Genomic DNA, 25,240 nt, shown 5'->3' on the forward strand with positions numbered 1-25,240 from the left:
ATGTGTTCTAAATCATTAACGTTACCCATTACACATTGATTAATGTTTCTATATTTCACAATGGTTTTAATGGGTAACAGGTAATGTTGTAGTAGATAGAATTGTACTGTGGTGAAATAAGGAGCACTTCCCAGCTCAGAATTCATCTCTTTGCCTTATTCTTGCAATTGAAAAATCTAAGCTTGCCACAATATATATTTATACTACAATGATATCTAAAAAACAATATGGTTGTAAAATGTGAACTCAATGTTTTTATGTTATGACACAGAATTAAGTGCACAATGACAAAAAAAAAAAAAAAAAATTATGTTAAACTGACATAAAATTCCTGTCAGACAAGGGTAACGTGACACATTTGCTTTGTGTCTGGTGTACTGAAAAGGTTTGTGTTACTGTATTGTACTAAACTAAAACTTTTGAGTACAAGCTTAGTAAAATGATTTGAGGTTTACAGTGAACGTGGACTAAGGCAGGGAATTGGGTGGAAGCAGATGGCCTGCGCAACAGTTATTTTGTACCACTTTCACCAATGAAAAAAGTGTGGTCTGTTGACAACTTTTTCAATAGTAGAGGCAACATTACAATGTGCGAAGGGAAATGAATGAATGAATCAGCTCCTCCATGAGAAATTCTTCTGACCGAGACTATGCTCTATTGAAGAGATTTGTTTTTGCAACAGACAAACAATGAAAGAAATTTTGAACTGCAGCAATTATCAAATGCTAGAGAAATATTGTTTTCTCTTTTTTTGTGATCAAATGTTTTTTTTTTAATTTTTTTTATAAGCAGTGGTATCAACAAGAAATATTGTTTTCTCACAGCCAATATCAGTCTGTATCCCCTCTTCAAATTCTGAGGTTTTTGTGGCTTAGTGAATGCAGCACAGGCAGAACTCTTTGTGATTTCTTTTTTTACCTCAGCAGGAGTTCGTGGAATTTAAGTCACAGGCTTGATAATTGATCAGTTGATCCAATCAGAGCTGATCAGATGAGATCAATGGATGAGAGTAGCAGCTGTTTGTGAGTGAAAGCAAACTTTTAGACCAGGGCACTGAAGTGTTAAGTTTCACTTTCACTGCACCTGGTATTCTGCTACTCTGTCTGTGGCCAGAGTATGCTCTGTGCTGGGAGAGTGTGAAGCTATGAAAAACTCACCGGTACATATATATATTCCAACAGCGCTCCTGGTTAATGGTCCAGCTCCAAAAATAGATATTCCAAAAAGTGGCGGCAGATGTTTTAAATAAATGAATGTGTGGGAAACACTGACCCACCTTCACATTTTCCATGTGAAAATACATTCCAAAGTTTAGCTGACATTTATATGAGGCTACAGAAGTTAGACAAAGCAACTGGATATTGCCAAAACTTCTGTTTAGTCCAGAATTCCCTCTTTGTTTCTCTAGGCTGTCTCCAATTGCTGAGTTGCAGTGGAGGAAAGTATCACAAAGAGGGAATTACATACTAAAAAACTGCAACCCTTAATAACATACAAAATGGCACATGTACAGCATACAAACATGTATATTTAGAGCATTTCTCTTAATCTTCCAAAAAGTTTAAATAAGAGAAAGACAACTAGAGAAAGAAAAGAATAAGTAAAAAGTCTATACTCTGTTGTCTGTCTCAATTATTATGAGACTGCTCTGTCTGTGAATACACATCAAGATCCACACCCCATCCACACCACTGTGGTGTTAATTGTGTGCCTACCTGGTGATCCAACAGAAGGTTATTCTGGAGAGGAAAGAGGCTCCAGGCTCGGGGCAGGGATTCTGAGGACAAAGGCATTACAGTTAGACCCAAAAGATTTTTCAGCTGCTGAGATACTGATCCCAGAATGAGCTTTTTAATCAGCATCTAGAGGGTGCAGAGAGATTATTTATCAGTCGAGCGTCCATTTAAGGTCAGCTGACTAGTAACTGGAAGGATAGAAGCAATTACTGTGACTATATTCTTTAACAGGGGGATGGGAAGCAAAGATACTCTGTGAGGTATAAGGGACAGGTGTTTTGAAATCAACAGTATAGTTATTGTATTTGGCCCACTGATTTGCTGCGCTCCCCCAACACAGTCAGCATTTGGAGCTGCAGCAGTGGTCTTACCGAGTCTTTGACGGCTTGAGAGAAGAGGGGGAGCCGGTCTGTCAGGCAGGACAGGAACAGAGCAACCAGCAGCAGAGCATAGTAGATATAGAAGGTGGTGTACCTCCACAAACACACCGTTGACGGCTAAAATAAAAAAGATGAAGCTTTTAACCCATGCAACTTGTCTTGTTGGTGCAAGATAATGCTTTGTGGTACGTTTGCTATAAGTATTGTCTCTCCTGAAAGTAATTGTGTTTCAGGGCTTTGGAGTTACTAATGACATGGTCAACACAGAACCGGTTACACCCAGAGGTTTGTAATTAACTCCGTTAATCCATATCAGGTTTTACCCTGCTCATTCAAGACTGACCTCGTCCAGGGCCTGGAAGATCTTGGATCTGAAGGTGACTGTGGCACACAGCAGTGCCAGCAGCCAAAAGATCAGCATCACTCCAGATGACTGAACCCCCTTCATCCGTTCATACTGGATTAACAGGGTGGCCAGCAACTGCAGCAAAAACACATTAAGACACATTTATACATCACATTTGACAAAACATACAAAGTTGACTTGAAATAATAAAACGTCTCTAATTGTCACCATTCTTCGATGTGGTGTAACAAAGAAAAAGTCAATACATTTCACTGATTATGTGATTACGGTCCAGTAGAAAAAGCAGTCTACAGATGGAAAATATTTCTACCTGACAGCTCAGCTTTGTTCCAATTGTGTTTGCAGCTCTACCACCTTCATCCCAAGTTCAAAATTAGTTCAATTGTTATCTTTATTTTGTTAAAAGACTGCAACCTTCTCTTGAATACAAAAAATTGGAGTGTATAGCTAGAAAGGAGGATTTTTGGGGGCAGCTGTAGCTCAGGAAGTAGAGCGGGTCGTCCACCAATCAGAAGATCAGCAGTTCAGTCCATGGCTTCTCCAGTGTCCTTGTGCTTCTTCACATGTCCTTGGGCGAGATACTGAACCCCCAGATTGGAACAACCAGATTGCTCCCAGTGCCAATAGAGCAATTACTTACCATCCCCATTTTAGGTCATCCCTCTGTTAGATACTAAAAAGTGGAGCTAGAAAACACTGCAGTGTGTTGATTGGTCAAAAGCTAACCATCACTCTTGCTCAGGGCTGAGTTGTGACTGGCTTTGAAGCTTATGTAACTTTATAGCTAAACTGTAATATGAAAGGATGTTTTGCTTATAGATGGAGAAAATAACTCCATTCACTGGGTCGAATGCCAGCAACTTTTAAGGTAGATTATTTACTTGTAATGTTACTCAGTGTATGAGCTGATAATGTGAATCCATCAACACACCTTAAATGTCAATATGACAATTTCGACCATTGCATTTATTTTTACTTGAATGACATAGGCTTTAGTGATGGTTGGATCTTTAAGGGTTTAAAAATATATAAATAATTTTGACTTGATTATGTGAACTGCATATATTCTAATCCTCACTTTGAGGAAAAAATTGTGGCGGAGAGTTGTTCCTATTCACTCTGGCAGAACTCAATCCACAAACGCTATTTTTAAATATCCCATCAAGAGAGACTCTCACTCTGGCCTGTTCTTTCCTGTTCTTAAAACGACAGCATGTAGCCTCATTTTGTGGACAACAAACAAGTTGCAGACATTCCTCAGTATCACCAGTGAAGAAGAAATACAGCGAGAGCTGGACTGAGTAGCAGTGACCCTGTCCACATTTAAGAGTATTGTATACAGTGGAAATTAGGGGTGCAACGATACAGGTAGCCCACAGTACGGTCCGTACATTGGTTTTTGGGCCGCGGTTTTGGTTTGGTTTCGGTACGTGTTTTGTGCGTAAAGAGAACAATTCCCCCCCCCCCAAAAATTATCTCTTTATTAGAGACCGAGCCCGAAGGCAAGGACCCTATTGTTTTTGCTGCGTTTATTATTATTTCTTTATTATTATTCTTTCTTCCGCCGCCTCTTTGAGCTGGAATTTGACCCCCTAAACATGCTCAAAAACTCACCAAAATTGGCACGCATGTCAGACCCGGTGAAAAATTTTAGAAAATCAAAAAATTAACCCCTAAAGTGCCAAAATGGGCTCTCTAGCGCCACCTAGGCGCACTAAAATGGCCACTGCGGCACGTAGGAACGTTGTGGAAAAATGAAACCAAAACTGCCGTGTTCATCTAATCAAGACCTAAAAATCACACACTGACACCCCTGACCTAAATCCAACAGGAAGTGAGCTATTTGCCCTTTCAAAGTAAGATTTCGCCTCAAAACTGCTCTTCCTAAAAAAAAAAATCTCCTCCTACACCATTTATCGTATCAGCTTCAAACTCTTTGAAGACGATATGTACTTTGTGCTACAGACTCCATTCCAACTCTCAAATGTTGCCACAGGTCTCATCTACTCACTCATGTTTTCATCTTTTTCATATCTTTTACCGTTTTTAAAAGAAAGTACCATGAGCAAATGTGGAGAAATTGTCAGTTTATAATGGGTGTGTATTGCACGGAATGCTGTGAGCTAGAGTGGAGAGGACTCTAAAAATCGTCTAAAACTTTTGTCTTTAACTCGCTGCCATGGCCACAATTTTCACTGTACAGACACAATTTATACCACAAAACGTAGGAAAATTTGTCCTGCTCACAGATATGTTGACATGGAATCTCTCACACGTACACATTTTTGCTGAGTGGCTCCAAAGCAAAGGGAGTGCCGATTTTTTTCCCCATTCACTCCCATTTTTGACTCTAGAAATATAAAACACGACACGTGCGTTCACGAGAAGTGGCTGTCTCTCACCATCACTTTATTTTCTTAATTGGACCAACGGTTTGGGTATGGGAAGAACTTGTTCGAGGAGTTAAAGAGGACATGAAACACTAAACATAGTTATCATAATTTAAAGATGGTCTCTCACCCTAAAAAGATAATTTTAGTTTAAACACTGAAAATGAAAGGAATCTCAAAATCCTGTCATTTAAGTTCAGCTGTTAAAACAAAGGGCGGCGCCATGTCTGTTGTGTCGCCGGACGTGACGTCACCGGAGTGGTTGTCAAGCTAGCGATCGCAGTGAAGTGAAGACAGTGGAGCATTTCTGAACTGGGTTGAGCGCCACACTTTTTGACAATGGAGGAAGACGAACTGGGGAGGCCTGTTGAGTCTGTGACAAGCCCCATTGCCTACGCATATGAGGCGTGGGAATCAAGCAGTGGTACGGGAGGAAGAAGTGGTTGAGCCGGTGATTTGGGGTCAAGGGCGTGTCGGCAACATTACGTGGTGTCAGTGTGGCGATGCCCACTGTGCCAGAGTCCATTTGCTGCCAGGAGGGTGGTCTGGACCATCTTCTCCATGACCACCCCTGCATCACCATGGTGCGCTCATTCAGCATCCTGTGCCGGGAGGTGGACGTGTTGAAGGTAGCGAGGGATGTCAGAGCTGAGACGGTGCAGCGCCCGTCACCAGCAGGTAAGTCAAGCTAGCTGTAACCGCGGGCGAATGACTCAGTAACCGTATGCAGTAAAGAAAACAAATACATGCAGGTGTTGGCCAGGAATATGAACAATGTTTCCATGTGCTGCTTGTTTACATACAGTTGTTGTCTGACCGAAACGTCTTTGTTTATGTCGTTTCTCCGGTACTAACTGCTAGCTAACCCATAGCGTTAGCTAGTTGACGCTAACAGCTATTAGCTATCAATGCTGGTACCTAACGTTAGTTCGCCGGTTCACATAGCTGACTATGTTACATATTGCTACTGGTGAACGAGCCAGTTAGATGCGGCACATGTCAGAGAGGCCTGACATAACAATATAATGCCACATGAATGCTTTCTATACGTAACGTTTGTTTGTTTACATCGTGTTGTGCAGCATGTTATGAAGCCAACGTTTGGGAAACCGCTGTCAAAACACTGTGACGGAGACAGTTTGATGTCAGACATTTAGACGGGTTCATCCTCAATAACTTCTGAGTGGGATGAGCAATACGCAGTTGACGTATATTCTGGAATCTGAAAGGAATGATTCAATATTTTGTACTTTGTAGGTGATATAGAATAATACATAGAAGTGGATATGAAGCAAGGCTCAAGTTAACATAAATTACAAAATGGATTTCCACTCTCACACTCTAACAAGTGGACACATATAAAAGAAAAAAGACGCCCTGTTATATCGTTCCTGACAACAAATAACTTGTTTATGATCTTAAAAAATTGAGACAAATCTAACCAATACATTTCTTTTCAATCAGTCTCTTTAGGTTGACTGCCTATAGACAGTTTACCCTCTAGGCCAGGGGCCATTTGGAAAGGAAGAACGGGGTCCCGATTCCAGCCTGTGTGGCCTGGCCTTCCACAGATGTACAGTATGAGTGGTCATTGTTTATGACCTGGTTGGTAAGTATGTCATCTGTCAAAGTGCCTGTGCAAATGTACTGCTTATTGTCTCCCTCTTCTGTATTCTGTTGAAATGGATTGGTCTGGGTGCCGACACTGACTGTCAGGGTGTGCACACTGCCTGTCACCTGCTCTATCTCCTCACTGATGTCAGCCTCTGGGAATTTGCTGCTGGCCACCAGTTGCATGCATGCCTGCCTAACCTGTTAACACAAATGTACACTTTTTAGGTACCCAAATGATGTTATCAGCCTTAACATGAAAGACTTTGTACTTACATCCTGACTACTGATTTATTAAAGATTCATATACCCTAAACACTTTTTGTTGTGTTTTTATTATTTTGATAACCATGCATAGAAAACTATCCAATGTATCCCCTGATTTGTTTCAGTGATGGTTGGGTGTAACTGGTTTTGGTTAAATGTCCATACCAGTAGTGCTTGTTGAATCAATATAATTATTTGGTGTTTTATTATCATAAGATTAAGGTGTGTAAACACTGGGGATGTTTGCTTTGCTTCTGAGGGACATTAAACAAAATTAACAAAATTATAATGTTAATATCACATTTCTTGTAGGAGCCTGGGTACAGAATGTAGCAGCCAGAATCATATGTCATAATGTCACCAGTTCTTTTCCTCACTGACTTATCTTATTTTCTACAGTTCTACTAGTTATTATTCTTTTGTGACTATCAAAAGTATCAATGTACAGTTATTTCTAGTGTCCATGGAGAATCATGCACCTTACTACATTAGCAATGTCCTCCTGATTTGCACTAATGTGTTTTTACTAGGTGCTGTAGTAATAGTTAGTAGTACTAGTTTTTAGAGACTGATAGTATCTGTCATGAAGTGTCTGTTGTGTGTCACTGCAGTTCAGGACCAATACAAAGTTCCAGTGCTATTTGCATAAATATCTACAATGTATGTTCAGTAAAAGGTAAAAGCTAGACTAGAATGAAATGCTGAATAACTGCCAAATACATCAATATATTATTAGGCCTGCCACCGCTACTGTTCTTGTTGACTATTTAGTTTTAAGGTAATGTTGGTTATGAGTAAACATTAGCAGCAGCGAGCGGTTAGCACTAACATCGGCCAATCAAAAATGTTAATTTTGTTGTGAGCCAATTCCGGTCCGGTGGTAAACACAACATCAAGTGAGGCCTCAAGCGGGTTGCTGGACGGACGGTCAACACTTTTGGTTGAAAAAGTAAATTATTGTGCCTTACGTTGGGTCGTGATGGCTCCGACATATATATGCACATGTATATTTATTTTTTAATTTGCCACTAGACGCGTGTGACGGCTTTTCGGCAGCCGAGCCATGTGAAGGAAAAGCTAGCTAGAAAAAACTTTAGTGCATGCATGTCAAGAGGAATAAACAGGATGACGATGAGGAAGATAACGGGATTGGAGTTGATGTATGGGGATTTTATTACGTTTGAATTCTTGACTGACTGCTTTGGAAAACGTGGAGTCACGGTAAGTAGTATTTCTTTAGCGGTGTGCATCAGCTGTGATGACCGCTGACTGTATGGTGTGGGATAACATGAGTTTTAGGTGAAAACTCTCAGGCCCGGATGTTTATATGGCTTGTGGTTCATTTTTAGTTTCGGACAGTAATTTTGGCACATGCACCATGCAGTGTTGCCAACCCTCTCCTGGCTGCCATCCTCGTCCGGAGCAGCTGCCGCCTCCTCCGTAAAATTGTAACTTTCCACCCTCCTCCTCTTCACTGGCTCAAAAGCATAGGCCACTGGGTTTGATGATAGATCAATATATCTTTCGGCTTCGTCCTCTGACATCTTTTCACTCGGTAAATTTCCTAAACTACTGCTTCTTCGTCTTCCTCCGTCTACATACAAAGTGTCGTGAAACCAACCAACCACTCCGATGATGTAGGCAGTGACGTAAAATAAAGATGGCGCTGAGCACGGCCCAAAACGTATCGTAAATGCATTTAAAAAGTGGATTTTCTCTAAAATAGGCTGACTTTTCCGACTTTTTATTTTGTCAGTATGTATTAATAATGCACACATCTCCTATGCTGGTGTCTGTTCCATTGTTTCATGTCCTCTTTAAAACCCATATTAAACCGCCTTTGCTGATCTGCTCTCATGAGCTCTGTGTGTGCACCTCAGGTGCAGGCAAGTCATTAATCGCCATGACAACAGCTGCACACACAGACACGCACACATGGCTCTCTGTGTCTGTGCGTCTCACAATCTTTAAAGGACAGATTACAGCAGCACAAAACTTCATTTGAAACAGAAAATACACATTATTAACCCCTAAAGTCCCAAAATGGGCTCTCTAGCGCCACCTAGGTGCACTAAACTGGCCACTGCAGCCCGTAGGAATGTCGTACAAATATCAAACCAAAACTGGTGTGTTTGACTTACAAATCACGCGCTGACACCCATGACCTAATTCCAACAGGAAGTGAGCTATTTGACCTTTCAAAGTAAGATTTCACCTGAAACATGCTCTTAAAAAAAACATCTCCTCCTACACTGTTTATTGTATCGGCTTTAAAGACGCACACATGCCAGCTCAACTGCTACTAAACAGATCTTCTGGATAACTTTATCTCTCTCATCATCACATTATTTTCATGATTGGACCAACGGTTTGGGAATGGGAAGAACTTCTTCGAGGAGTTAAATCTCCACTAAAACAGGTCTCTCTCTGCATGACAGGGGCACAATCTCCATTTTAACCCTTTAGGTGCCAGAGTTTATTGAGGAAAATATTCCATTTTCATTTCAATATTTCAAAAGGCTGTGGCTTGAAAGTGGTGAGAGATAAAGGCATACTGTAAATGAGAAAACTATTCATCATGACCCAAAGTTTGTCATATGAGTAAATTAACTCATCAAATTTGCATATTGTGACGTCACTAGGCGGCGGCCATATTGGATTTCATACATCTCAGTAAAACAACATTTTGAACATATTTACACAGTAGATTTCTTTTGTTTTGTGCTGTTTTTGTTGTCTCTTCCTCAAAATAAAGGAAGAGGAATCTGATGGGAAGAAATTCGCTCATCTAATTTGCATATTGTGACATCACTTATGCATACCTACAGCTACAGAAAGCATTCAAACATCAAAACGTTTAGCTGTGTAAGGATTTTCTGATGTTTGTGGCAATATGTTTGATATTTCTAAATAATTCACAGTGACGACATAAGCTGGGGGCTGAAACGGGCGCGAGTGCGAGGTCCTGCCCAACGCTGCTTGCAGCTTTAATTTTGCTCGACTTTGCACTTGACATAAGATAAGATAATATAAGATACACCTTTACTGATCCCACAATTGAGAAATTCCAGTGTTATAGCAGTCAAGGAGAAAGAGTCAGATTAAAAATTTCAAAAATTAAACTTAAAAAATTAAAAACTAGACATGCAAAATAAATTACACAAATACAAGAAACGGCAATAAATAATAATAATGAGAAGTGGATAATAATGAGCAGTGAATAAAAATGAGCAGTGGATTAAAGAGAGCATATCTAGTGCAAATGATTGTATGTGCAAAAAACAGCACACAGCAACAAGGTGGACAGTAAGCTTATAATGGTGTTTATAAAGTGTCCATAGTGTCCATAAAGTGTCTATGGTGCAGTTTATTGAGAACGGTGCTGGTTATGTAGCCTGACAGCAGCAGGCAGGAAGGACCTGCGATAGCGTTCCTTCACACACTTTGGGTGAAGCAGTCTATCGCTTAAGGAGCTCTCCAGAGCTTTTATCTCCTCCTGCGGGGGTGGGAGTCGTTACTCCTCAGAGATGACAGCCTGGTTGTCATCCTCCTTTCTCCCACCACCTGCACTGAGTCCAGAGAGCATCCCAGGACAGAGCTGGCCTTCTTGATCAGCTTGTCCAGGATCTTCCTATCTGCAACCGAGACGCTGCTGCCCCAGCAGACCACTCCGTAGAAGATGTCTGATGCCACCACAGTGTCAAAAAAGGTGCAGGGTCAAGAGCGCCCCCTACACTCCAAAAGACCTGAGCCGCCTCAGCAGGTAGAGTCTGCTCTTGCCCTTCCTGTATAGTGCTGTTATGTGATTAGTCCAGTCCAGTTTATTGTTAAGATGAACACCCAGGTACTTATAAGATGTCACCATCTCAATGTCCTTTCCCTGGATGGTCACCGGTGTTGGGCGGAGGAGTCTGTGCCTGCGGAAATCCACCATCAGCTCTTTGGTTTTCCCCGCGTTGATCTGAAGGTGGTTCCTCAGGCATCAGTCCAAAACATGCTGCTGTGTTGTGCCACAGCTTATTCAAGCACTGGAATTTGTTATTTATGTGACAACGCCTGAACACAACACAGGCTCTGCTCCATAGACAGTGTGTTAAGTGCTGTTCTGCGGGTCCTGGCCAGGCTCAATCATAATTATTGGTCAGGAAAATACGGCCCGGGCCGCGCTCTTGTGTGCTCACCTATGTCTGTGCACACGTGTGTGTGTGTGTGTGTGTGTGTGTGTGTGAGTGCACACGCGCATTGGGGCCAAACTCCGCTGTGCGTGACACAGAGAGCAGAGGAGGATTGTAAACGTGCGACAATGTAGAGATAGAAATGACATGCTGTTGTGTAAATAAGATAAATAACATAAGGCTATTTAGTTTGTATAATTGTAATTTTTTAATTTTCTTTTGTTAAATAAAAGGACAAGGTACGGGGCGGGGCGCCCCCCTAAGATAATGGTAGGGGAAACACTAGACATGTTTCAAGCAACGTTTGCAGACAGTGAAATTTCTGTTAACTGTTTTCACTCGTTGTTTTATTCAACAGCGAAACCGAAATGATCCCACACCCAAAATTTGTATAAAACCAGTGCTTCTTCAAACTTCTGTCTCTCAACTCCTCCGCTTGCGCTTGCCATGGCTCTCTATGTTTGTTTTTTTCCGCTTCTTTTCTGTGTGAGCGTCACTTTCCCCAGCTCCAGTTACAACAGTGTGAGGGGGTGAGTGGGCGGAGCCACAACAGTGATTGGACATTAACTCGTGGGGAGGGCTTTTGTGCAGCAGGCTGACTCGGCCATTCTCTTTACACATCCATGGACTCGGCCTGTGGACAGGCACGCACACACACACACACACACACATACACACACACACACACACACATACACACACAGTGGCCTGTAAAGCATCAATGCACAATTAATTGCAAAACTGAAAACCCACCGTTCATAAGGGCGTATTGATCCATGCAGGGTGGACCGAACGGTTCAATATTTTACCGAGGACCGTTGCATCCCTAGTGGAAATGCTAAACTGATGTAGGGTCTAGATACATGTCATTAGGGGTTACTTTTCCTTCTTAAGGAGCTATACCAAAAGCTTTTGGTGGGATCATGGATTTTCCACCAAAAAAAAAAAGCAGCCCGTACCAGAGTCCTGATGAAATGTGTGCAGTATATGTGTAATTGTTTTGACATCTAAATCACTATTACAATTCATTTTATTTTTAAAGTTAATAACACAAGTCGATCCTTTGACCTCGCTGTCACATTTGTCACCGAAGTGGAGGACTCCAGTGATGAAAGAAGAATGAAGATGAATGAAGAATCCAGCTTAATGTGAGTGACTGCTGCCTGTGTGTGTTAAATCATGTGTGCAGGTCGGGTCACAGGACTTTCATAAACGGGTGTAGGAGGGTGCAGCTTTGGGTTACAGGTCGGTTCTGGTACTGAGCTTTACGGGTATGGGCGAGTTAATGGGTGAGCAATTTCATGACGTTAACTCGGTACAAATAAACTACACTTCTAGAACACAAGCAGTTTGACTTTTTTTTTAATCCTCACAACACTAAAATCTTAACTCAAATAGTCATTTCCAGAAAATAAAAACTACAACAAATTAAATTGATTTAAACACTATAACTACACTAAGAGCATCTAAGATCCAAAACACTTCTATTATAATAAATCCAAATGAAGTTAGCTCTACATCAAAGAGGTGATCGGTTTCTCACTGACACACTCTTTCTGTATGAAGGACAAAGATCAAATCTCACCATGGTGAGGCCCAGTAAGGTGGGACTGACTAGGTGGACGGGTGCGGGGATACTGGTGCTGTGACTTCTTTCCCAGAAAGAATAGAAAACATCTGACCAGCAGATAATCCACAGCAGAAGGCCAACAGCCTGTGGAGAGAAGAAGACATCATACATTTCTGACTTGTTGATGATTCTTTTCAATGTAAGACCTTGAACTTTTACCAACACTATAGAACTGAGGTATTAACGATACAGTGAGTGCTCTTTTTCCACTTTGCAGAGTTCAACACTAAGAACATGGCAATTAAAATTACATAGCTTGCATTTTGTTAGTGATACTATTGTATGTGATTATGTGATATACAAACAAGGGAATATCTGGTGGAGGAAGTGTGTTCATTCCTTCAATAGAGATCCACCGACTTGGTATGGAGCACTGAAGCTGTTCTGAAAGCTTGTGGTGGCCTGACTCCATACAAAGACACCTGATGTTGGTTTTTCCTTTGTCATCCATCTGCATATAACTATAATAACCTGAGATTTACACATATGTCTACTGTATGACAGATGTATTATTATTACTGCCTAATTTTTGCTCTGGACTGATTACCATGGAGAGCAAGAATAATAAATTAAACAATATGCAACACTTTCACAATTAGAAAAAATACTTCCCAAAATAATGAAGGATGACATCACTCACAGTTTTAGCTTTGTTGATGTGACTCATACATATGTAGCCACGGTCATGACTGCGGAGGTAGATGAGGTAGATGGGGGCACATATCCAGAGGTAGAGGCATGGCAGCCACACAAGGACAGTGTTCTGGAAGCACTGGGTGAGGTCTGGATTAGTAGTGTACCAGGTACGGTTCCAATTCTGGTGGAGAAAAGAGAAAAGAGGATAACTCCCAAAAAATAATAGAGATGTTATCAAAAGTTATAATCTGAACTTCATGCCAGCTGAAAAATGTCCTTACCGCACCCCAGCATCATTGTCACATTAAGTTACAGGTACCAAGGAGCCCATTTGTGACCACACATTCACTTTTCAACCAGAAGAGGCAACCTGTGCTTTTCTCTTTGTTCTCAAGTTACCTTTCAAAATTCAAAATGCTCTATTTTGAGTATCAGCAAAGCACTGACAGATATACAACAATCATATTATCTGCTTATTAATGTTGACCACATACGACTGTAGGAATTTGTGTTCAAATGGTCTTGTGATTTAAAGGGGTAATTAATATTACTGTCATTATTGTGCATGACTCAAATATGACATTATTCATCCAGCAACATTACTCATATCAGAGTGTGTATAATAATAGGGGAATAGTCCTCCTTGTGGGCCACACAAGAGAGATCAATTAGAAATAGGATTGCTATTAATGTCTAAATCTTACTCAGTGAGAAGTCTTGCTCTGAAATCTCACAAGATGCATACTCTGACAGGGCAGTCAATAAATTTAAAGGCCTTACTCACATTTTGGAAAACAGCTAAATAATTGCCCATGACATTAAAAAATCTTTTAGATAACACTAAGCTACACTTTCTGTACACCAACACAAAACTCATACTTGTTTCCTGCCTTGTCTTTCTGTAACAAGTCACATCTTATGAGATTTCAAAACAAGACTTCTCCTTGAGCGAGACTGAGACACAGTAACAATTAAACTGGATCGAGCAAAGGTTAGAAAAAAAGTTTAATTTCTCTGTAGAATCCTTTCCATAAAGGTGAAGTTGAAATGAAAATTGAGTTCATGGGCAGCATCTCTGGTTCATTCCTGCAGTCAGCATGCCAATGGCTCCCTCTACACTTGGGACATCTGCGGCATTGTACTGTGTGATAAAACTACACATTACAGAGTTTCCTTTTAGGAAACAGTGAGGTCAGAACGGTGCTTTCATCCGAGTGTCACGTTCATATTGTGTCAGCATTAAGCATCTTATTTTTTGTGTTTTTTTGTAAAAATAAAATAAAATAAATAATAATAATAATAATAACAATAAATTTGAATATCATTCGAACTCTACTTAATTAATTCGAAAATATTCAAACTCAATTTCATGGTGCTTTTGACAGCCCTACTACAAAGACGCCCCTCTGCCATCCGGTCCAGCTACTACTCACAACTCATTCACTCTGGCTCCAGTAACCCCAAGACTCTCTTTTCCACTGTCAATAAACTCCTCAAACCCTGCAACAACACCCTCTCCTCCATCAAAACTGACAAATGCAACTCCTTCCTGGCATCTTTTCAATCAAAGATCAAAACCATCTACACTCAACTCAGCACCCCCATCCTCAAAAAACCCAGCCTGGACCCTGACATGATCTCAAATTCTCCAATCTTCCCTTTCTGTCAAAAATTCTGGAACATGTTGTCGCCTCCCAAATCAAGACCCACCTCCGCTCTCATGAACTATACGAACCATTTCAATCCGGATTCCGCCCTCAACACAGTACCGAAACCGCTCTCCTCAAAATCACTAACGACCTCCTCCTCTCTGCCGACTCTGGCCACCTCAGCATACTCATCCTCCTTGACCACACTGCTGCCTTTGACACCATCAACCACACCACTCTGCTATCCCGCCTACAAACTTCCCTCAACATCACTGGCTCTGCTCTCTCCTGGCTCAAATCATACCTCACCGACATCAGTTCATCCACGTCAACAGTTGCACCTCCTCCACCATCCCCCTGCTTCAAGGTGTCCCTCAGGGCTCGGTGCTTGGTCCTCTCCTCTTCATCATCTACTTATTCCCTGTTGGTTCTATCATTCGTTGTCATGGTCTTCATTTCCACTGCTATGCTGACGACATCCACATCTCCACAAAATCCATCACCCCGGTCACCCGCTCTACCCTCACCAACTGTCTGACTGAACTCCAATCATGGCTGCAAGCCAACTTCCTCAAACTGAACTGTGACAAATCTGAAATAATACTCATCGGCCTAAAATCCCTCCCTACATCAACACAAAACTTCACCCTCAGCATCGACAACACCACCCTCTCTCCCCCTCCATTCATCCGCAACCTTGGTATCATCTTCGACAATAACCTCTCATTTGAACATCACATCAGCTGCCTCGCCCAAACTGCCTTCTTTCACCTCAGAAATATTGCCCGTCTCCGTCCATTACTCTCCTTCTCTGCCACTGAAACTCTCATCCATGCTTTCATCACCTCAAGACTGGACTACTGCAACAGCATCCTCTACGGCTCATCATCCAATGTCCTCAACAAACTTCAGTATATCCAAAACTCTGCTGCCCGCGAATCCGTGTATCATTCGTTAATTCGTTTTTCAAAATAAAACCAAATATGAAAAAACAAAATAATGACTTGTTTTTTCAATATTTGTTTCCAGAACCAAAATCAAAAAACGGATAACGACTCGTTTTCCAATTTCCAATTTTTTGTTTAAATGGAAAATGGAAAAAAAGCGGATAACGGGCCGGGAATTGGGCCTTTCATACACTTTCAATATTTTCATCTCTCGCACATTGTGTCACCCGGAAGCCAAGTTTTTTTTGTTTTATTATTATTATTATTATTATTACTATTGAAGAAATATACAAAGATATCACACAAAATATCGGGACAAAAACGTTACATCAGTGAATAAAGGCAAAAAATAAATAAATAAAGGAGGCTCGAGGTACTTGTATAAAGACATCTGTGGAGCAACTTTTGAACTTCGCATAGGAGCGCTCCATTCTCAACTGCTTGTGGCCTAGTTATGGCTTTATGCCTATCTTTATTCAAGAGAGTGGTAAATCAGTTTGAGAGCATTATTCATTGATTTCACGTTCAGATTTTGTAATATTGTCCCTCAAACCCTGCCCTCACACTCAAATAGCCTCTGCTTGCGCTTAGATCTACTCTGTTCAACCTGATCTCACAGAAATATGTGAAATGACCACGACCTCTTAGCACCGCATTCCGTGGTAGCAGCACGAAATGGGTTGAAATTATATGCCGGTATCACAAAAACAATGCGAATGTAAAGTCAATTAGGATCCATTGTGGTGGACACACGGATTCCCTGATTCAACAATGTCCTGTATACACACAAAAACACGAAAGTGTTCTTGATATTAAAACGGCAAATATATTCCTCTGTTATAATTTCCCACCAATAATAATAAAAATAATAACATGCTAGTTCGGCTGTACTAGATATTTGATATAGGTCTATTCAAATATTCAGTCCCAAAAATGCCGTTTCTACAGTACTAGCTAAATTATCTGAGATTAACCATCATCCTTGCTTTTTAATAACATCTAGGTGCAGTGTCATTACTAGTTCGGCTTTACTAGACATTTGATATATTCAGTAGATGTATCTTTTTACGACTCTATTTTACAACAAGCCGCAAAAAACCTACCGTCCCAAAAACGCCGTTTCTAGAGTACTATCTAAAATATCTAAAATTAGCCAACATCCTTGCTTTTTTTCTTAACGTAGTTCATCTAGGTGCAGTGTCATAACTAGTTCGGCTTTACTAGATATTAGATATATTCAGTAGATCTATCTTTTTACGACCCAATTTTACAAGCCGCAAACAAACCTACTGTCCTAAAAATGCCGTTTCTAGCGTATTAGCTAAAATATCGAAAATTAGCCGACATCTTTACTTTTTCTTAACATAGTTCGTCTAGGTGCAGTGCAATAACTAGTTCGGCTTTACTAGATATTAGACACACTGGGTAGATATATCTTTTTACAACCCTATTTAGAACCCTACTTTGCAAATCAGAAGAACTACAACTATGTTGCTGATATGTATCAAGCTGCATGGCGCAGTCCCAGGGAATTGTGGAAAAGTGTTTTTCCTAGATTTGGAAGTTGTAGCCTAAATACTGAATTGAGAGTACACTGTGGACTTCAAGGGGATGGTAACACACTTGTGTAATCAGATTTTAAATATCTAATTTCTAAATGGGTGAAAATTAATTTCATCCATATTTAACCCATATCTGACAGCACCCCCAGTTGTTGACAACACTCACATGATAGTTGAGGTCAAGACACTGGACTCGACCCTCACTTTTAAATCTCATATCAAGAAGGTCTCTAACACCATCAATTTTAATCTACAAAATTTTAAACAAATCAGACCCTTTCTGACAGTCGGGTGTCGCTAGGACATACCTGTACTGTATGATTTTATCTCACATCAACTACTGCTTCACAAACTGGTCTTTCACAGGTGTGACAACACTCAAACCCACTGAACAGTTATACAAGAGAGCATTAAAAGTATTTGATAAAAAAAAAAACACACTCACACCATCACTGCAACATCTTAAAAAAGTATGATTTTTTAGTTTTGATAATTTTAAGCTTTTTAAACAGGCATGTGTCATCTACAAAGTTCTACATGGACTATGCGCACCACCTCTGGTAGAATTCATTCATAAAAAGAAAGCCCGAGAGGGGCATTGGGACAAGGGCTGCTACCACAGGGATTTGTGAGGTGCAATTTAGATGATCAACCTTCACTCAGAATATTCAGTCAGTTCAGAACAAGTTACCCGTCAAGATAACAGAATGTCCATCTTTTGGGTCTTATAATGTGCAACTTAAAAATTGGACCCTAGACAATCAAACCTGTGAGAATTCTTAATCTGGCTTGTCTTTTTTATGTGTGTTGTTATTTATATGTGTATGTGTACATGAACTTGTAGGTATTTATGCATGTTTGTACATGTACACTGTGTTACATTGGTCTTTTGTATTGTAATGTATTGTTATGTTCATTGTTTGGGGACTGCGGATGAAATTTAGCATGCATGCTAACGCCAGCATATTTACATTACATCATGTACACTGAACAAAAATATAAACGCAACACTTTTGTTTTTGCTCCCATTTTTCATGAGCTGAACTCAAAGATCTAAAACATTTCGTTCAGCTCATGAAAAATGGGAGCAAAAACAAAAGTGTTGCATTTATATTTTTGTTCAGTGTATACTGTTCATTAATATGCACTGTCCTGACAAAATAAACCAATAAATGAAATAAATGAAACAGTCCCTTTATCCCCTTGATGCCTGAATGTATTTGCTGTATTATTATGATGTATTATGTAAAAAAAAAAAAAAAAAGTTATATGTGCTTTTGCTTTCAAGCTGATGCTAAATTAAGTGGAGACTGTTATAGATGTATACAAAGAATAGATATACATTTAGGTATGATACAAATTAGCAACAACAGGAATAAATGGTAAAAATTTTTGCTGTGGTATCGTGATACTACATTAGTTTTTCTGAGTAGTATCACGATACCACAGCAAAAATGAGGCAGATGTGCCTTTTGTCATTTATGAAAAGATAAATCACTTTTCTATTACAGGCTACATCAATAATATTTCAATGGAATAAATTACTTATTGACTTATTCATACTTCAAAAACAGCATCAATGAGTGATTAACATAGGGGGGATCAAAATAAAATAATTAAAATAAAAATCAACCAGCCACCCTCCTCCCCTGACAGTCCCTTCATAAATAAAGAACAGTCCCTGAAGTGCGGTGAGGTTTGTGGGCCATGAACTCAGCTGTTCAGGTACTTCTGGACAGTCCACACGCCAAGAAGAGGATGTTATTGGAGCCGACTTATCCGTCGCCGGTAAGCCGATGGCTGCCGTATTTGACAGGAATACATTACTGTCTGTGTCTGTGACCCCCGTTCAACCCACAACCGATGGGATTCGCCTTTCGTTTCTGCTGATGGTTGAAATCTGTAGGCTGCTCGCACAGCGCGCTGAATGATTTAAGTCTATTTTGCTTGCTCAAAACTATTTTTAGTCGCATATGCAGTGAGGGACGGATTGCCACACTGCCGACGTTTTACTCCACGTGTCACGGCACGCTGTTTGATTGCGTTACCAAAACACGCCACTATTATTCGGCCTTTATCCTTGCTTTTAACTTATTCCACCGAATACCGAACAGTGTTTCCCACAGGATTTTGGGAAACTATGGGGGGGAGAGGACCCCCCCCCCCCCCCACGGAAGAAAATTACAAAATGTACAGAAAGGTAAAATCATCAAGTTTTGGAAAAGTACTGCAATTTCATTTTGTCTTTAATGTTATTATCTTAAATTATCTTTGTAATATGATTATCTTATATAAGGTTATTACTATCCTAAAGCACTCTGCAGTACCGTGGCGAACGGTCCCTAACTGCGGGGAAAACGGAGCAGGCTTCCCCGGAGGTCCGCCGCTTTTCCTGGTCCCTCTTCTCCACACTTTGGGCTCTAGTTTCGCAGACCGGGCGAGGTGGGGGTGCAGCGCACCTGCGCTTCGCCAACTGGGTGTGGCCAGGTGGATTTTGCAAGTTTGGCACACCATGCGCGCTGGTGCAGCTACTCGTGTGTCCCACCTCCGTCCCTCCTATCTGCGCAAGTCGGAAAGAGGGAGGAGAGAAGGCGTGGAGTGGGTTTTACACACATCACACCAATCAAATGAGCCCCTTTCCTCGTCCTTAAATGTTCCGCACAAAGGCGTAATGAGAGTTTACTCAATTCGCCATTGCAGAAAAGAGCAGCAGCGTCAGACGGCCAAACTTCTCCCAGGAGGAACCTGATGTTTTGGTCCTGGAGGTCTGCTCACAGTGTCCAAATGTACGGAACTGCGAGCAGACCTCCACGGGCTGATGATGCAAAGGTAGCCTCACTCAGTTTCTTTTCTTTTGACTTTTCTGAGATGACAGATGCTGAATATATACTCCCTATCTGATGCTGTGGCTGTTTGTGGTTGGCTGAGAGGGATGTGAACTCATTAGTTTGCAGCTGTTTAATCAAATCAGGTTGGGTTTCCATTACGCGTGCCAAACGTGCCAAACAGTGCCAATCCCCTTTGATCTGACATCAGATGTGACGGGACAGTCGATATAGAGATACATTTATGTGCTGAATAGCAGATAGTTGCATTGAATAGTGGTTTTGTGGCTATTTATTGCATCGTTAATGTGCCTGACATTCTGGAAACCTGCCTGTGAGGTTCTGGTGATGTGTGCGCACTGTCTGCCGGTTAGCCAAACTTCGGCTTACACCGGCTGCGCTCCCCCTGCGCTGACAGTAGACCGGGTTTCAGATGGCGAGCTTTAAGCTCACCTACGGCGAAACCTTTTGGCACAAAACTGTCACTGCGCCAAGCTGGATCTGTCGGCACCTCCCCCTGCTGCGCTACCACACCCATCTCAGCACACCTCGGTCTGTCAAACTACCAAACTGAGCGCGCCTCAGGTTGCGCTGCTCGAAACTAGCTCTGCGCGGGGTTCGCCACCCTGCGCTGCGCCGGGAAACTAGAGCCTTCTGACTTATTTCCACCCAGCCAACAGTGGGACTTATATTCATTGTGCCGACAGTGGTTTGGAAACCGCCCATAACCGTGTCACACGGGGATGAGCGAAGAGGGAAGGCGGCTGGAGTTCCTCCAACATTTGCGGTTAGATTATCATATATTTTTATTGACAAAAATATAGGCTGCTTCGGCTGATTTTTTTTTATGCGCACATGTGCCCCTAAATATTTTTTACAGTTCGCACACACGTATTTTTAGTCAAGCGAAATGCTCGCACTGTCGAGCGCTGGATCTGACAGCCTGAGCACATCGGCACAAAACGCTACAGCGTTCGAGATATTATTAATATCATGAGAAGTCAATACTTTCGGCAACCTAACTCGTTTATTTAGAAACTATGGCAGGTCAAATTAAACTATGGCGGGCCACCATAGTTTCGTTAATTAATGGGAAACACTGCCGAATGTGTGTTTTTTTGCAATATTCGGCCGAATATATTCGGTTACCGAATATTCGGTGCATCCCTAGTAAAAACGTCATGCCTTCTGTGAGGAAGCTGAAGCTTGGGCGTCATTGGACCTTCCAACAGGACAATGATCCCAAGCATACCTCAAAGTCCACCAAGGCTTGGTTTCAGAAGAAGAAATGGAAGATTCTAGAGTGGCCATCACAGTCGCCTGACTTGAACCCCATAGAAAATCTCTAGTGGGATTTGAAGAAGGCAGTTGCAAAACGCACACCCACGAATATTACTGAACTGGAGGCCATTGCCCATGAGGAATGGGCTAAGATTGCTCAGGAACACTGTCTGAAGCTGGTGTCTGGCTATGCATCAAGTTTGCAGCAGGTCGTAACAGCAAAAGGGTGCTCTACTAAGTAGTGAAGATGCTTGTCATGAAGGGGTTGAATAATTTTGAGACTGCAGTAGTCATTAAAAGTAGCATTTTGTGTTGAATTTGGATCAAAACGCTTGTAATATTAGTTTCATTGAACTACTTAAACAGTTCTTGTGTAATTTGTTTATTGCAAACAGCTGAGAAATTGCATATTTTGCCAATAGGCCTAATATGCAATGGGGGTTGAATAATTTTGACTGTAACTGTATATCCCAGCATGCTACTTTTATAATGTTTATAGAAATTAACTAGAGTGGCATTTCCCAAAGAAAATGCATGTGAGTGCTGAAATCCACCTAAATAGAGCATTATTTCTATGTTGCCGTTCTGGCCGAATGTGGCGAATTCATGAGTTGCGACAAACATAGATCTTCAAATAACGTAAAAATTACTCGCCACATGAAGTCTATTCCAATATGTCAGCTGTAGAAGCAAACAGTAAGCTGGCACGTATTGTTACCTTAGCACAACTTAACTCATATTGAACAATTTCTCCAAATTTGCAGCCTCCACACACAGCTGTTGTTAGCCAAGGCGTTACCTTTCATGAACCAGATGTAGTTGTCACTCCGACCGGTCCGATAAGAAACCAGTGCTTGCAAAAGAAAAAGCATGGCTTCCGGAGAGATGAAAATATTTAAAGTGTATGAAAGGCCCGAATCCGGCCCGTTATCCCTTTTTTCCATTTTCCATTTAAACAGAAAATCAGAAATCAGAAAACGAGTCATTATCCATTTTTTCATTTTGGTTCTGGAAACAAATTTTGAAAAAACAAGTCATTATTTTGTTTTTTCATATTTGGTTTTATTTTGAAAAACGAATGAACGAATGATACACGGATTCCCGCCTCCTCACCCACACCCGCTCCCGTGAACATATAACCCCTGTCCCTGTACAAAACCTACACTGGCTCCCTGTCCCGAACAGAATCAGTTTTAAAGATCCTCCTCCTCACCCACAAAGCCCTCCACAGCCAGGCCCCCTCCTACCTCACGGACATATTCCACCACCACACTCCCTCCCGCAACCATCGATCATCCAACAAAAACCTCCTCTCGCCTCCACACAGGACCAAGCACAGAACCTGAGGTGACAGAGCCTTCTCCATAGCTGCCCCCCTCCCTCTGGAACACCCTCCCTGTACACATCCGTGACTGTCCAAATCCATCCACCTTCAAATCTCTCCTCAAAACCCACCTTTTCAAATCCGCTTTTAACCTTTAACATTAGCTTTTCATTCTGTTTCTCATGAGCCCTCCTTTTCTTTGTTTCGCACTATGCTTTTGAACCTTGTTGTTGTATACTGTCCTTGTCTTCTGTTTATCTCTTTGCACTTATATGTATGTACTTCTTTTCTTGGGTTTTAAATGTAAAGTGTCTTTGAGAGCTGTAAAAGCACCGTATAAATAAAATGTATTATCATATTTATTATTATTATTATTATTAATAAACATCTTAGATAAATAAATGCATTGTATTTGTGTTTTGTACATATTAACTACTCCTGTTACGTATCACCACAACTCTCAACCAGTGAGACTGACCTGGTAGCGCGTGTTGTGCAGTACAATACATCACCTTAATACAGCATCTATGTATGTATGTATTACATTTTGTTTATGATCAATATTAATTGTGCTTGGAGTACAGAGGTAGAGGAGGTAGCTCAGTGCTTCACAAACACCTGTATTTTCACTAAAACCTTACTATTTAAAACTGAACTTAAAGTGAAACTTCAAAGCCACGCTCCAAATCCTAAAATGTTTTACTGAAAATGCATGTTTGGTAAGTACTGAGCATACAACTGGATTAAAATGTTGCTCATAATTTAGCTTGCTAACCGGAGCCAAAGGCTCACAGGTGCAGCTTCATGTTCACATTTCTGTAGCTAACTACAGCAAAAGCCTTGAATCACAGTGTATCTTCTGCCTCAAAGCTAAGCTAATTTATACTTCTGCATCTAATCAACGCCGTAGCTATGGCGTAGGCTCCACGTCGACATAGAGCCTACGTCATAACCTATGCCATAGCCTGATGTGCACCTCCCCAGAATTGTAACTACATGTCACAGTGACGCAGATCTCCTATATGTTTCTGTATACTGACACTTTGATCAGAGTTGCAGTCCTATACCCTTCTCTGAGCTTCTAGTGCAGTTACCCACCCATAGTTCTATACAAACAGTGTCTGTCCCCCAACCACCTAAATTATTTCAATCTAAAATTAAACAAAGAGGAGTTGCGCATAACAACCTCATAAAAATTAAAACCTCTTCTGTGACAGAAAGACAAAACAGGAGAATTAAATGCGGACTGTTAAATATCAGGTCTCTATCATCGAAAGCAGTGTTAGTAAACGAATTAATAATAGAATAATCATATTGATTTACTCAGCCTCACTGAGTCATAATAATACCCACATTCCTCGAGGTAGCAGCCAAGGAGAGGGAGTTGCAGCCATTTTTGACTCTAGTCTGTTAATCAGCCCTAAACCTAAACTAGATTATAATTCATTTGAAAGTCTTGTTCTTAGTCTTTTACATCTGACCTGGAAAACCTCGCAGCCACTTTTATTTGTTTTATTTGTAGTGTACCGTGCTCCTGGCCCGTATTCTGAATTTGTATCTGAATTCTCAGAGTTTTTATCCAGTTTAGTTCTTAAATCAGATAAAGTTATTATTGTAGGCGATTTTAACATTCCTGTCGACGTTGATAATGACTCCCTGGCTATCGCGTTTCTCGTTATTAGACTCCATTGGCTTCAGTTTGGGTGTACATGAACCCACTCACTGTTTTAACCACACCCTCGATCTCGTTCTGACGTATGGAATTGAAATTGATAACCTAACAGTTTTTCCATGGAATCCCTCGCTATCGGATCATTATTTGATTACTTTTGATTTCTTTTTAGCTGATTACAAGCCACTCAGCAACAGTTACTATTCTAGATGTTTATCAGATAGTGCTGTCGCAAAATTTAAGGAATCATCAACATGTCTCTTAGACCCCATCCCAACTAGGCTGCTTATGAAGTCTTACCTTTAGTTAACACTCATATATTAGATATGATCAATATATCCTTATTAACAGGCTATGTACCACAGTCTTTTAAGGTAGCTGTAATTAAACCTATCCTAAAAAAGCCCACCCTGGATCCAGAGGTGTTAGCCAACTATAGACCAATATCTAATCTTCCCTTTTTCCTTGAGAAAGTAGTCGCAGACCAGCTGTGTGATTTTCTCCATGATAATAATCTATTTGAGGAATTTCAGTCAGGATTTAGAGTGCATCATAGCACTGAGACAGCACTAGTTAAAATTACAAATGATCTTCTAATTGCTTCAGACAAAGGACTCGTCTCTGTACTTGTTTTATTAGATCTTAGTGCGGCGTTTGACACTATTGACCATCAAATTCTGTTACACAGACTGGAACACTTAATTGGCCTAAAAGGTTCTGCACTGAGCTGGTTTAAATCTTATTTATCTGATCGTTTTCAGTTTGTTCACGTTCATAATGAATCATCC

At 40.9% G+C, this 25,240-nt stretch overlaps 1 protein-coding gene across 4 annotated transcripts in view; it reads right to left on the reverse strand.

Annotated features, from left to right (window-relative positions):
• Window positions 1–25,240, reverse strand: part of abcc1 (ATP-binding cassette, sub-family C (CFTR/MRP), member 1) — a 119,967-nt gene that overhangs the window by 75,535 nt on the left and 19,192 nt on the right. For all 4 annotated transcript variants that reach the window (XR_007448858.1, XM_049570834.1, XM_049570833.1 and 1 more), the window contains exons 2-6: window positions 13,197–13,373; window positions 12,512–12,640; window positions 2,460–2,597; window positions 2,108–2,233; window positions 1,716–1,777 (exon numbers count right to left, since the gene is read on the reverse strand). Coding sequence is in view for 3 of the 4 variants with exons in the window: in XM_049570834.1 (XP_049426791.1) it covers window positions 1,716–1,777; window positions 2,108–2,233; window positions 2,460–2,597; window positions 12,512–12,640; window positions 13,197–13,373 (632 nt within the window). In the remaining variant the exon portion in view is untranslated. The remainder of the gene's footprint in view (window positions 1–1,715; window positions 1,778–2,107; window positions 2,234–2,459; window positions 2,598–12,511; window positions 12,641–13,196; window positions 13,374–25,240) is intronic.

The sequence above is a fragment of the Epinephelus fuscoguttatus genome, unplaced genomic scaffold (assembly GCF_011397635.1).
Source record: "Epinephelus fuscoguttatus unplaced genomic scaffold, E.fuscoguttatus.final_Chr_v1 AP022699.1".
NCBI lineage: Eukaryota > Metazoa > Chordata > Actinopteri > Perciformes > Serranidae > Epinephelus > Epinephelus fuscoguttatus.